The 13,626-nt window shown below is 40.1% G+C and overlaps 1 protein-coding gene across 1 annotated transcript in view; it reads left to right on the top strand.

The window, feature by feature from the left end:
* The first annotated feature begins 416 nt into the window (after positions 1-416).
* NCBP1 (nuclear cap binding protein subunit 1) overlaps positions 417-13,626 on the top strand; it is a 28,607-nt gene continuing 15,397 nt past the window's right edge. Inside the window, exons 1-12 of the mRNA XM_029965402.1 lie at positions 417-513; positions 1,681-1,837; positions 2,915-3,022; positions 3,479-3,600; positions 4,101-4,170; positions 5,674-5,889; positions 6,792-6,889; positions 8,097-8,160; positions 9,360-9,470; positions 10,663-10,727; positions 11,466-11,528; positions 13,157-13,231. Of these exons, the coding sequence (XP_029821262.1) occupies positions 1,778-1,837; positions 2,915-3,022; positions 3,479-3,600; positions 4,101-4,170; positions 5,674-5,889; positions 6,792-6,889; positions 8,097-8,160; positions 9,360-9,470; positions 10,663-10,727; positions 11,466-11,528; positions 13,157-13,231 (1,052 nt within the window). The 5' untranslated portion in view covers positions 417-513; positions 1,681-1,777. The remainder of the gene's footprint in view (positions 514-1,680; positions 1,838-2,914; positions 3,023-3,478; positions 3,601-4,100; positions 4,171-5,673; positions 5,890-6,791; positions 6,890-8,096; positions 8,161-9,359; positions 9,471-10,662; positions 10,728-11,465; positions 11,529-13,156; positions 13,232-13,626) is intronic.

Genomic DNA, 13,626 nt, shown 5'->3' with positions numbered 1-13,626 from the left:
TTAAAAGTTGTCGGGTTTTGAAAAGTCACGTGGCGGGCAAGTGCTTAAATTGTAGCGCGGTGTTTCCCGAGCAGGGATGCACAGCCAGCCAATAGTTTGTTAGCTGTGTGCCTGCGGGTGTTGGTGGTCCCACTCCACCAAGGATGTGGAGGAATAAACTCGGTCTGCCTGTGGCACAAGTTTCCAGTCCTGACAGAATTTGGGGCTAGTGGAAGAGGGGGTCACTGGAGTTCCTGGGGGGGGGAGGTTGGTGAGGTGCAGCTCTTCTGAGGAGTAGCTGCTCCTTCTCTGAAGCATGGGAGAGCACTTTATCACTGCTTGTTGCCCTGAAAAAAGAGGTGACATCTCGTCAGGCTGGTTTGTATTGCCTGGTTGATGATGAAACTTTTTTTTTTTAATATTTTAATTTTAGAGTAATTCATCTTTGGAGAGCAACTTGGAGGGCCTAGCTGGTGTTTTGGAAGCTGATCTGCCGAATTACAAAAGCAAGATACTAAGAATACTGTGCACTGTGTACGTATGGGGGAGGTCTGGGAACATGGGAAGTGTTTTCTTTGTGCATAAGTTTAAGTATTTAGGGTAGTTTGAATGCCAAGAGTGGCTTTACTTCCTTGCTGCTGTCACAGCATGGAGTTTGTCTTACTACAAATGAAAGAAATAGAGGAATAAGCTAGTTACGTAGTAGGCGTAATTCAAGTAAAATATGACTTTACATTACTCTGACTTGAAATGTGTACAAGGCTCAAAGCAGATAGAAGAAACTTCAGAGCTGCTCTTCAGTAGCTGTGGGAGCACAGCAATGCTGGGCAGTTTCCTGTATCCAGATGAAGTGCTTATGACCACCAAAGCTGTTGACTGCCAACACTTATTTAGTCTTACTATCTGTGATGTTTTCTCACTGCTTTCTCCTCTTCTCTGGCAATGATTCACTCATGTCTTTGTAAGGCCAAACATGAGGAGCAGAAAGTAGCCTCTCTGCTGCCTGACAGCTCTCCTTACTCTCCCTTGCAAAGTGCAGGAGCAGAGGTGGCTATGTCAGGGTTACTGAGTGGTGTCTGAGGGCAGGGTTGTGCAGTGTCTAAGGTAGGAGGTAAGACAAGTACAAAAGAAGGGTGTAGGGGAGACTGTAGCCTACACTAAAGTCTCTGGTTTTGCAGGGATTTAAAATCTATTTTTGTAGCAATATTTGTTAATAAAAGGCAAATAGGGCCTTTTTTTTTCTTTAACCTGTAGCAATAAGACACTTCTGAAAGTACAGGGTTAGCTTTCATGCATACGAAAATGGCTGAGGAAAATTAATTCTTTATGGTAGGGCCTGGCTTTCCCTGTGCTGTATAATAAAATTCTTTCTAAATTGTGAACTTAAAACAACTTCTTACGTCCTTGCATAAACTCCATCACATATATTATTTGGCCAACCCTCTGGAATACTCGGCAATTAGATAAAAATAAAAAGCAAATACCATAAATGTACTTGAAAATGGCACGTGCCTTTTTAAGGGGCTGCGGTTAAAACAAAAAAGATGATCTGTAAGATACTAACTGTGGGATAAAACTGTAAGATCGTGCTAGCAGTCTTTTCTTAATTCCTCATGAAATAAGAGAAGGAGGTTCTAAGATGCAATGCAGTCGGCACGTGATGAATAAACAACTAACACAGTGTTTCTTTTTCTGTGTCAGTGCACGTCTGTTACCAGAAAAGCTTACTGTTTACACCACACTGGTTGGCTTGCTGAATGCCAGGAACTACAATTTTGGTGGAGAATTTGTGGAAGCCATGATTCGTCAGCTTAAAGAATGTCTGAAAGTAAATATGTATAACGAAGCCGTGCATTTGGTAAGTGGAGTTTTGTCTGTTTGTTTTACATTTCTCCTCATCCTTTTCCTCTCCTCCTTTACCTTTTCGTCCCAGAAGAGCTGGGCCTTGCAGTGTATGTTACAGTCTCTTTTGCCATCAACGTGCAGTGCACTGTAAATACTCCCAAGAGGAAGTTTGTGTTAATTTAGAAGTATTTCCTTCCTCAAGGGAGAGCAAATCATATTACAGTTGCAAAATTTACTTCCAACTGTATATTTTTCCGGTGAAAAATTAAATTTGTGGTAAAGAGGTGCTTCTCTCCACCTGTTCTTCAGTCAAATGTAAAAGATGAATGAAAGTCATTGTGCTTCTGTTGTGTTCAGAGGTATACAATGGTCTTGTGGCTCTCTTAGAAAAAAACTGAAAAGAAAATGAACAATTTGGTTCTTAAAAGCTGTTTTTGATGGCTGTTTTCATTCTGCTTATGAGAGATGAAGATCAAACAAGCAGTTTTAAGTGCTACCTGTCTTTGAAACCATTGGCTCCATTCTTGCTGCTTACAGATTTTGTCTGCTGAAAGATATTAGAACTTCAGCAGCATTTGATTTAGAAGCCCACTGGTGGGCAAGTTCCCAGCTTCTTCTGAACCTCACTGGTGAAAATAAAGATTCCAGTCAAGAGGCTGCTGTTCAACTGTGGGACACTTTTCTAATAAGACCTAATTGGTGGAATTTCTGTTATTTTAGTGATCTGATACGGTATAGAGTAGATAGAAGTGCAAGAGTTTTCTTCTGTAATATCAGGTTGCATGTCTTAGAATGCATACTGGTGTTCCCCATCACTCCTTAGTCAGGAATATTACCCTTGTAGTATTGTGGCAGTGGAGCAGATTACAGACATTATAGTGAGCAATATATTAGTCAGCACTTATGATACTTGTTTTCTAGCTTTGAAAGGTGGGTCTGTACAGTGTGCAGTGTTTCGGTCTTGGCGGTACTCAGTGGGTATTATACTCTTATTGGTGGGCTTTTTTAATCATTTCAGTAAAGTTCATTTGTTCTTGTGCAGCCAGTTTAAAAAGTATTCATTTAAAACTATTTTTTTCTCTTTTTTTAGGTTCGTTTTTTGTCTGATCTTGTGAATTGTCACGTAATAGCTGCACCTTCCATGGTAGCTATGTTCGAGAACTTTGTGAGTGTGACACAGGAGGAGGATGTACCCCAGGTAAGCAAAAGATCTGTGGGCTCTCTAGGGCTGTTTTCACAGTTCATCTGTATCGTGTCTCCTGTACTAATGCTTAGAACAGGAAGTTTTTAGAGACAGCAAACTGAATTCCTGAGCATTAGTAAAAGGAGCCCATGGCAATTGGGAAATACATCATACAGTAAGAAAGTATGGTCCTTTCCAGTGAAGTGGCTGAAGTGAATTTATTTTACCTTACTTTGGCAGTTGGCTTTTCTGCTGTACTGATAATCTGCAGAAGGACTTTGAAAGTGATGCCGTTTCTCAGGTCTGCTTGTCACAGCTCAAGCGAAAAATTAGACAGTTTCAATCTGCAGCTGCTGGTCTTTACGTCCCCCCGAAACAACGTGCCGATGTTTCAGATTTAAATGTATGCGCGTACAAAATCTGTTGGAGCTCACTTGTGTACTTAGATTTTGGTAATTTACCTTCCTGTAGGTGCGATGTGACTGGTATATGTTTGCATTTCTGTCATCCTTGCCTTGGGTTGGAAAGGAGTTATATGAGAAAAAGGACGCTGAAATGGATCGTCTCTTGTCTCAGACAGAAAGTTATTTGAAGTAAGTTGTAACCCATTAGAAACGCTCTTACTGGTATCTGTTTAAATATTTAGGTAAGTAAGAATTAATAGCTTTGATTATTGCTCACTTAAAAGTATTCTAAAGCCTTAGGTTTGAACTGTCTGGGAGGGAGGGGAAGCCCTGAAAATACGTGAGGTGGAGAGATTTTTGAATTTGAAAAGTTTTATTGTCGTGTCTAATTCTAGAGTATGTTATAGGTCTTGTTCTGCTCGTGCTGGAGCAGCTGGAGTTGCAGGTGTGGTGTGAACACTGATCAATTGCTGCATTAGTGCTAACCAATGTCACTGTGTTCTGTCTGGGTGCTCCACGTTAATGCTGTTGTCAAGATGTACTGATAGTTTAAGTAATCAGAAACCTGTTTTTTATATACTGTGGACTTCATCAGCTGAAAAGAACAAGTAGTAGTACACTCATGAGAAAAACAAATTTGCTGCCCTAAACCAGTCCATTAAGTCAGGTTTTCTTTCCTGTTTAAACAGACGCCGCCAGAAGATTCATGTACCCATGCTGCAGGTGTGGACAGCTGATAAACCACATCCACAAGAAGAGGTGATTGGACTTTACATGCTTTATTTCAGAAAGTCTGAAAAATAATCTTGTACTAAGGTGTTCTTTTATCACAAAATTAAAAAGCACTTCTAAAAGTACGAATTGTCTGCTGTTTGACATTAATTCCAATAAGTTGTGTGGGGGGAATTCTTTTTCAAGTATTGGTTCAGAATATGAGGTTGTATGGAGTAAGAAGTGTTTTGTTGTGTGCTGACAGGCCCCTGAAGAAATGCTATGAAGTGAGGAATGGCTGTAGATTGTAGTGGGGTTTTTTTGGAACTGCAGGTTGCAGGACACGTGAAAAGACTTTCTGTGTAAAACAGAACGTAATTTCTTACTTACCCCTAAATGTTTTCCATTTGTAGTGACTTTGCTTTCTCAACCTTAGGAATGCTAAATAAATATGTAGAAACTGTGTGCAGCAGTTACCATGCCATCTTTCACAATCAAGCTGAAAATATGGAGAGGAGAGGTGGCATCTGGCTAGCTTAGGGTGGGATTTGCCTTTTTTAATATTGTTGAGGGTTGTTCTTTCCCCTAACTTTCAGGACAAATGTTGGGTATCTAAATTGATTTTCTGGGATATTTTGGAGCATGGCCCTCTTACACTGTATTTACTGTTCCAATTAAATCACAGCCTTAACAATTATCTCATTAATCATAATTTGGAGGGATGGGCTTTCTGATTATGATTAATTTGTCTACATGAGTATTTTGCCTGCCCAGTATCTGAATTTTCTTGTTTAGTTCAGTAGAGAGATTAGCTGGCTGCATTTGAGACCACGTGTTGCCCATACTTGCAGACATGACTGTGCACTTCAAGTGCTAGTTGTTACCAGTTTTGTAATGTTCACATTTCGTAGTATGATGGTTTCAGTAAATGCAAAGGACTTCCATGTAGAAGTTATAATTTTAAACTTGCATTCAGTAAGGCCACAGGCCTCCAGAGTCCCTGGAGTAAGTAAACAAAGCAAGACTATTTATTGTCAGTTGCACAGATGTCTGTGCCATCTCTATGAGAATGCTGGGACTCAAAATTGTGTTGAAAACCGTGGCAAAGGTATTTAATATTTGATAATATTGTATATGTATTGAATATGCGGTAGCTGATAGTTTTGATTGCTCTGGGATCAGCATGGCAGTCCTACAGAATGTCTTTCTCATTTTAATGATGATATGTCTGTTTTAATACCACCAAAGAGCAATGACTGACATGATGTTCACTGCTGTAGCTCCACTGGGACTCCCGAGCTGCCTGCTGGTGTTTAAAAAACTGCCAGCAGTTAAATTTTACTGAACACAACATTGCGTGAAACCAGGAGCAGCTCTAGTATTTAGAGTTCTTAAATTATTTGTTAGTTTACTGAAGCAACAGTTTAAGAAACTGGTTTTTTTTTCAGAATGGAGTATGGAATTTAAGGAATACATTTCGGATAGCTCAGGGAACTGCCATTTTTGTTGCAAGATTCGGCGCATCTGATGTTTCTCACTCTTTTCCTTCAGTATTTAGACTGCCTCTGGTCTCAGATTCAGAAGCTGAAGAAAGACCGTTGGCAGGAGCGACACATTCTGAGGCCCTACTTGGCTTTTGACAGCGTTCTTTGTGAAGCTCTGCAACACAATCTTCCTCCGTTCACCCCTCCACCTCATACTGAAGATTCAGTATACCCGATGCCAAGGGTTATTTTTAGGATGTTTGACTACACAGATGACCCTGAGGTATGTGACTGCTGTGGGAGATGGCAAGTGGATTTCACTGTAAGATTGCTGGGCTGGTTCATATTGGTCGAAATGTGATGTCCCCTCTCCCAAGATAGTGAGTGGTGTTTTGCTTTGGTATTTCTGCAGAAATGAACGAAGTTACCAAGTTACTGTAAAAGCCAAGTTTGTGGGGAGGACAATTTAGATGTTGTGACGCTTAGAATGACAATATTGACTGAATTCTCTAATGTCTCTAGTAAAACTACATTCACAGGGTTAGACTTTGCTTCCAAAAGGTTGGTGACTGTAGTCTTTTTCCAGGCTGGGTATTTGTTGCAACGTTTATCGTCTGTTAAAATTTGTTGATGCATTTTGTGGAGCAAAGGAGTGCAGGAAAAGAATATGTACTGTCTTCCCCAAATGCTTTTATACCTCCATTTCCTTTAAGTCTGCTGCCTTTTACCTTCATTTGTTGGCCTTTGTTTTTTGCAGTGAACAAGAAAGAATACACATGAATATGTATTTTTCTACTCTATGGCTTTATTTCTTAATCATGTTCTAGCTCAACTGTGATTTTTCTTTCTGGTCTGCATGGTGGTGGCTTGCCCAATGACTCCACAAAGCAAAGAAAGAAGCAGATGCTCTATGAACTTAGAATGATGTTCTCTAGTTTTATTCCTCTTTCTTCTTGTAATGAGTCCTAGTATTCATTTTGTTTTAAACATGAGTCTGACGTTTGTGTTGAACTGTGTGACATCACCTTTTCAGTCCTGAAGGATAAAGGACAGCTGAGACCCCACTGAGTTTATGTGGAAGTTGGACCACTTTTTTTCACCTGTAAATGTATCTAAGGTACCTTGCTACCTGTTGTACCACTGCATTAGCAGTGATCTTCATGAGTCTTCATTCTTTCTTACTAGGGTCCTGTCATGCCTGGCAGCCACTCCGTTGAACGATTTGTAATAGAAGAGAACCTGCACTGCATCATCAAATCGCACTGGAAGGAGAGAAAGACTTGGTAGGAGGAGCTCAGCACTTTTTAAGGGGCCCTGGCACTTTTTGAATGCTACCATGGCTTTGGTGCCAGCAGGGATGCTTAGAGTCCTGCACTGGTTAGGCAAGAGCGATAACAGAGTCTGTATGATCCAGGGGGACAGTGGCTTCTGAGAAGGGAATCCCTTGATAATATGGAATGTGCTGCAAAAAGTGTGCAGACACACCTTATTCTTCACAGGAGCACTATGGAGAGTGTGATTGTGTTGTGCTTCCCAGAGTATTGAGGGGACTGATTTGTTGGGTGGGGCAGTGAGCCTTGAGCTTGTTCATCTGCAGCTGACAGTGCTTTGGTGTTTATGGAACAGCTCTGTGTTGGGCTTCCTGTGGGAATTACATGGCAGAGATAATTGAGCTCTGGGGAGCCATTACTGGGCCAGTAGATTTCGTTACTTTCAGTTCAGCTGTGCAGTCAATTCAATTCAGGATGCAGTCAGGGCACTTTCCTTCATTTCTGCCTGGGCAATGTTTGATGTAGGTAATTGATAACCGAGGTGGTTTGCCACAGGTGTCAGACTTCTGTACGAAAACTACCAAACTCTATGTAGTACTCAAAAAAATCAGCAGAAATGTTGGATTTGGTGATGGCACGTGATAAAAGTTTTTTGGTTGCAGCTGTTTGGTTCAGCAGAAACTAGAAATTCAGTGTTGTTGCAGTTACTGGGATAGTCTTTGTTAATTATCAAGAGACAATAAAAGACTAGGACTACCAGAGAGGTTAGTTGTTTGCTTTGCACTAATGATAGGTGGTAACGGCCTGATTAAAAGATGAAGCATTTGAAACATGAGAGTTTCTTACATAACCCATTAGCTTAATTGTGCTTTCAAGTCATTCTGAACATCTAATTGTTTGGGTAGTTTTTCTTTCCATTTTTCATGTGTTTATGCCAGAATTGCATATCACAGTGACTTTTTTAAGCAAAGCAGTGTAACCACTACATAAAGTACAATTCTTACAGATCATAGGTTAGGCAATGCTGCTGTGTTCTGGTGCTGTTTCTTTTTTTAAATGCTCTCTGGTTTAATGAACAGGCTTTAGAAGCATTACTGATGTGTTTGGTGCTGTTTTTGTGGGAGCTCTTGCCTAGAATTAAGCATTATCTGTAATTATGTTACTTGATCTTTACATGACATTTGCTATGTTATGTTTGAATGTGTCTGTGGTTTTGCAGTGCTGCACAGCTGTTGAGCTATCCAGGAAATAACAAGATCCCGTTGAACTACCACATCGTAGAGGTATGGATTTTATGGATCACCTCTTTGTAGCTCCATTATTTCATGAGTAACATCTCCCAGTTAGTTCTGTTATAGATCCATTAAATTACAGGTTGATTCAGAACGTAACAGTTAGGCAGAAGTAAATTTAACCTGGAACTAGTTGTCAGTACCTTCCCATTTTCTAACCTAACAAAGTTGTCCCTACGCTTTTGTCACATCTGTCTTAACAGTATGTCCAGATTATGCTGACACAGAAGGGTTCTCCAGCATCTTACAGTCTCTTGCTGCTTTCAAGTCCTTCCTTAGAATAAACAAGTTCTAGTCAATGTGCTTTCATGTGCTGTTTTTGGAGTCTATAAATGGAGGTTGATTTCTTAAACAAGATTTTTCTGAAGCTTACTTCTTTAAACTTTATTTGAAGAGGAAACTGATCAACTATAATGAATCAAAGATTCCCAATTCTTTTGATGTTATTTAAATGTAGCTGAGAATGGAATGCAAAGTAAACAGAAACCTAGAGGTGGATGTTGTACAGAGATGGTTTTATTGTAGCCCTCAAGGGGTTGACATGCTGTTATTAGAGGCAAACTTTAAAATAAAAGCACAGATACTGATGGCAGGATTATTTTCAGTTGTCTTGGAAGGACCTTCCACCAAGAAGTATTGAGCATATATTTTTGTTGTATGAAATGCTGATTGTAATTTGCAGTTTAAAGTTGTGGCTTTATTTATATAAGGTTTTGCATAGGAGAAAAGAGGACATGATGGAAAAGATAGAGATGTAATTTTAATGCAAATAGTCTTTCATATTAAATGCTTAGGCTTCCTTTCATATATTTGATATTGATATTTACTATTGAACAGGATCAGTTTATTTGTGTGTTTCTCAGATCATGTGGTATCACTGCAATAGGTCACATTATAACTATTTCCATTTCTACAGTTATGCGCTATATCTGTTAGGCATAATAGGTGTATAATGCTGGTGTTGTATTAGTATGAAATGGTAAGGGCAGTTAGAGTGGACTTTATTAGTACAGTGTAGGGTTACCACTACCTTTTATATGGTTCTGTTTTCCTGGAACATGCATTTGACAGAACAATATGGGTCTTTTGGGATAGATAATTGTTTAAGATTGATGGCCACTATTGTGAAGCTGAGAGTTGTGCAGCCCATGTTTGACTGTGCTCTGATTCTGTGTTTTCCCCTCCTACAGGTAATATTTGCAGAATTGTTTCAACTTCCATCTCCACCACACATTGAAGTCATGTACACAACGCTCCTGATTGAACTGTGCAAGCTTCAGCCTGGCTCTTTACCACAAGTTGTATCCTTTCTGTGCTGCTGAAGAGCATTTATGAAACGCAGCCTTTATTTTGTTTGTTCTGTAGCTGATGGGATATCAGTAAGTACTGGCTGTATTAGTATTTTGCAGCAGCTGCATGAAACTTTGCCTGTAACATGAGCATGAGAGAATAACACAACCCACTTAGCAGAGATCTAGATTTACCAAGTGGGCAAGACTCTTCAGCATTCTCTGCACTGTTCTGGTACTTCCTCTAACCTTCCCAAGAAATGCTGTCTTGGTAAGGGGATAAAATACAATACTTCTGTTTGTCACTGCAGCCTCTTTAGGTTTGGACAGCTTGTGGCATGGTCATAGACACATTAAAGCCTGAGAAGGAAAGAAAGTGACAGACTTGATATTTTGTTCTAACAACTGTGTGAGTGCTCCTTGTCGTTTTTTAGCAGTAAGTGTAGCAGGTGATTTAAAAGAACTTGCCTGAGTTCCCACTCGGTACTCACACTGGAGCATTCAAAAGGTCAATAATCATCTGTGAGCTCAGAAAGGGTGGCTAAATGCTGAGAAATGAGGCATGGCTTCCAGCTGACTCTGACCATCCCATTATATCACCTTAGGTCATTGGTTTAGATAAAGCTATAGACTGAGAATGGAGGACAGTCAAAAGATGTCTGTCCACTGGTAATTTCATGCCAAAATTTTCGTTCTACTTCATGATACCACCCACTGTTTGAAAATCACATAATCTCAAAGAGTAGCCAAGTCTCTTCCTAGAATTGGGTATATGTCTGTGCATGAAGTTTTTTATGTTAATAGGGACACTGTAAGAAGGATAAAGGCCTTGTGGGGTAGAGCCAGTGTAGTCATACTTTCTCAAGCCTTTCATGATGATTAAAGATTTGAGTGTGTATAAGCAAGAGCCTGTGAAGCCAAACTGTGGGTGAGATTACAGAAGTACTCCATAAGGATGTTGCTGTCTGTTCATGTCAGTGCAGTTTTGCTTGTTGCATGATGTGAATTCTGTCTTTCTGTGGAGGAAGCCAACAGTCTTGTTGCAGTGATGGAAGAAAAATAGGCTGGGATTAAAGGGTGGAATTTGGAGTAGACTTAGGGAGCTTTCAGTGCAAAAGGTTGATGACATTCTATTAAAAACCTTAAAGGAATAACATCTGACTTATCTAGTGCTTTTCTGTAAACCTTAACAAGAAACTTTAAGCTTGCACAAGCCACGGAAATGCTCTACATGCGCTTGGATACGATGAATACAACGTGTGTGGACAGGTAAGTATGTTTTGGAGATAATGGAAAACATTCCTCAATGTCCAGTGTAGAGGAAAAATGAAGAGGCTGTGGAAAGAGTAGTCAGAAACCCTTGTTAGAACCGCTCGATGCTATTCAAAATGTTTTGTGGGCTCTAGCTTAGAACAGTCTAAAGAAAAGGTGGAGGATTGGCAGCTTGCCTCCTCTTGCCAGGAACACTCCCCTGGGGGTCTGTCTGCCAACACAGGACAGTGCAGATGGGTGACAGCTTTTCTGTGTCCAGAGCTGTCTGCAGTTATATAGTACTGTTACCTGGTACGGTACCTGCTCCATAGTGGTCTGGGGGGCACTTTGGAAGTGGAGTTAATGGGGTATGTGCCACCCAAAGGAGGAGAATGGTGGCGATTTTGCCTTTTCAGTGACATCTCCGTTGTGTAGGAAGGCAGTTATTGACTAATGAAAAATGTGAAAGTTGCATATTCACAGTAAGTTTACATTTTAATTGTTAGTTTAATACGTCATCTCTTTATATGAAATGACAGAACATGACAAGCTGTCTATTTTCCCATAAAAGCTTCTTTCTGAATTTCGAAACTCAGTCTTTTGTATCTGTCAACATAAATGCCTGTTTAATGCTGTAACAGCTTAAAGAGTTTAGGCTTACCTTTCAAAAGTTGAATGCATTTATAAGGAAAGCTCAAGTGAAAGTTTTCTTGCACTTCTGACATTTAATGGACCTTTCTTTTTCTTTTAATAAAGGTTTATTAACTGGTTTTCTCACCACTTGAGCAACTTTCAGTTCCGTTGGAGCTGGGAAGATTGGTAAGTTTCTCTCCTTTTAATTCAAACCTGATATTGCAGAGGGTAGTGAGCTGTCTGTGCACACCTGCAGTTACAAAAAGACATGCTTCACCATGGGCATGGAAAGAATTAGAGTGTGGGCTATATCCCTGGAAAGTATTCAGCATTCACAGAAATGGAGAGATCCGACCATTAGTTATACTAAAAGCTGATAAGGGGGATATAGGAGTGAGAGAGAACAAAATGTTCTGAAAGTGTATGTTATTCAGCATCTTCCAATGGGTGAATTCCGTATAGGAGCTGTGAAAGTATTGTGCTGCAAAATAAATGCAATTTTTTCTGTGGTGCTCTTCCATTTCCCTAAAAGCTCTGGTAGCAAATTAAGCCTTTGTGGGAGTGAAATGACTAGTAAGTTTTTCTCCTTTTGATTGAAACCTGACATTGCAAAACCCTTAAAATTTCAAACTTATCCAGGAAGAATAAGGGCATAGTGGCCCTGTTAATTGTTTTCCTCTAGCTCTTCAGAGATTGTTCTTAATCTGTTCGCCAGCACTCAGCAGAAGATTATCTTGATAATCTCTTTAGTCCCTAGTGAACATGTGACAAATCTCAAGCCAGTATAAGTATTCCTTAAAGAGGGAAGCAGAAATGTCATTTCTTAAATGTATCCTGCACTTTCAGTCAGTTGTTAGCAAATTTTTCAAAATGACTCCCTGATTTCCTTTTTAATGTTTGTGCTGACTCTGTGTCCTGTGTTCATTCTGCAGTTTTTCTCCGTGTCCTACCCCAAACCTTTCATTATATATAACCTTTGTCCTTGAGACCTTGTAGTCTATTTCCCACCTGCCAAATGCTAGGGCCTGGAGTTCCATCTGAGCTTGCCCTGCCATCCATTCTTACCATGCCATGTTTTGAACTTGCATCTCTAGCAGGAGCTCCCTGGACTCAATCAGTGTCTAACCCCAGGTTCCCTAAGCTTTCCGTTCCAGGCACCCATGTAACAAGGGAGATCAGCTTGAGGTTAAGTCCTCCCTGCAGTAGCTTCCACAGCCTGCTAGTGTGCATGCTTTCTGTAGGTGATCTGCCCAAGAATCCATGTGGAGTGGGGTGCAGCCCTTCTTCTGATGCTGTTTTGTGGCTTTTCTTACCTTTCTTGTATTGTCCTTATGTGGAGTTAAGTGTTTGATGGCTGTCCTGTTATTACATCCATGTTAACTGACCAGGCAGCAGTCTTCAAAGATCTGTCTTTTACAGATCTTGCACATGACTGTATTTGGGGCTTTTCTTTATCTGAATGCATTTGAAATCAACCAGAAGTTCAAAAATTCCAATGAGGGAGGAAGAGACCATGAAATCACACAAGGTTGCTTTCCTAAAGAAAGGAAAAGCCAGCTAACCATAGACACAAATTGTTTTTAATCTGGTAGGGGAAGGGAAGTTACTTGAAAATGTATCACAGAGAGATGAGATTGCCAGTAAGGAAGTAGTGATTAACTTACTTCAATGGCTTAAAATTGCCTGCACTCTCAAATGTCAAATGCTCCAGTTGTCTTTAGACTGTGACTGTTTTGTACCTATTAGACCAAGCCAAAAAGAGACTAAAGCACAAATTCTTTTGCTGAAAGCCTTTGCATTCTGTTCTTTGATAGGTCAGACTGTCTTACTCAGGACCTTGAAAAACCCAAACCCAAATTTGTGAGAGAGGTTTTGGAAAAGTGCATGCGGTAAGTAAGATCTTTTGATGGTTGCATTCAAGGCAAAGTTTCATCTGGATACTGTAAGAGTCCTTTTAACTTGACTTTGGTCTTAAGGCATCTGTTCTTACAATTCATTTTCGGTTAAGAGCTGAATCTGGTTTTTGTGTGATTTTTTTGTCTTGGTTTACCTGCTGTAGGACACTAGAGAGAGGGAGGAACGGGCAATGCAGATAGATGGTAGTGAGCTGTTTATGCACACCTGTAGTTACAAAAAGACATGCTTCACCATAGGCATGGAAAGAAATAAGAGTTTAGGCTATATTCTTGGGAAGTACTCAGTATTCACAGAAAGAGAGGGAACTGACCATTAAATATACCAAAAACTGAGAATCTAGTCTTGGTTCTTCTAGGTGTTCTCTGAT

The sequence above is a fragment of the Manacus vitellinus genome, unplaced genomic scaffold (genome assembly GCF_001715985.3).
Source record: "Manacus vitellinus isolate BGI_N305 unplaced genomic scaffold, ASM171598v3 scaffold_9_pilon, whole genome shotgun sequence".
Lineage (NCBI taxonomy): Eukaryota > Metazoa > Chordata > Aves > Passeriformes > Pipridae > Manacus > Manacus vitellinus.
Note: the sequence above shows the minus strand (reverse complement) of the source record. Positions and strands in the feature narration are given on the sequence as shown.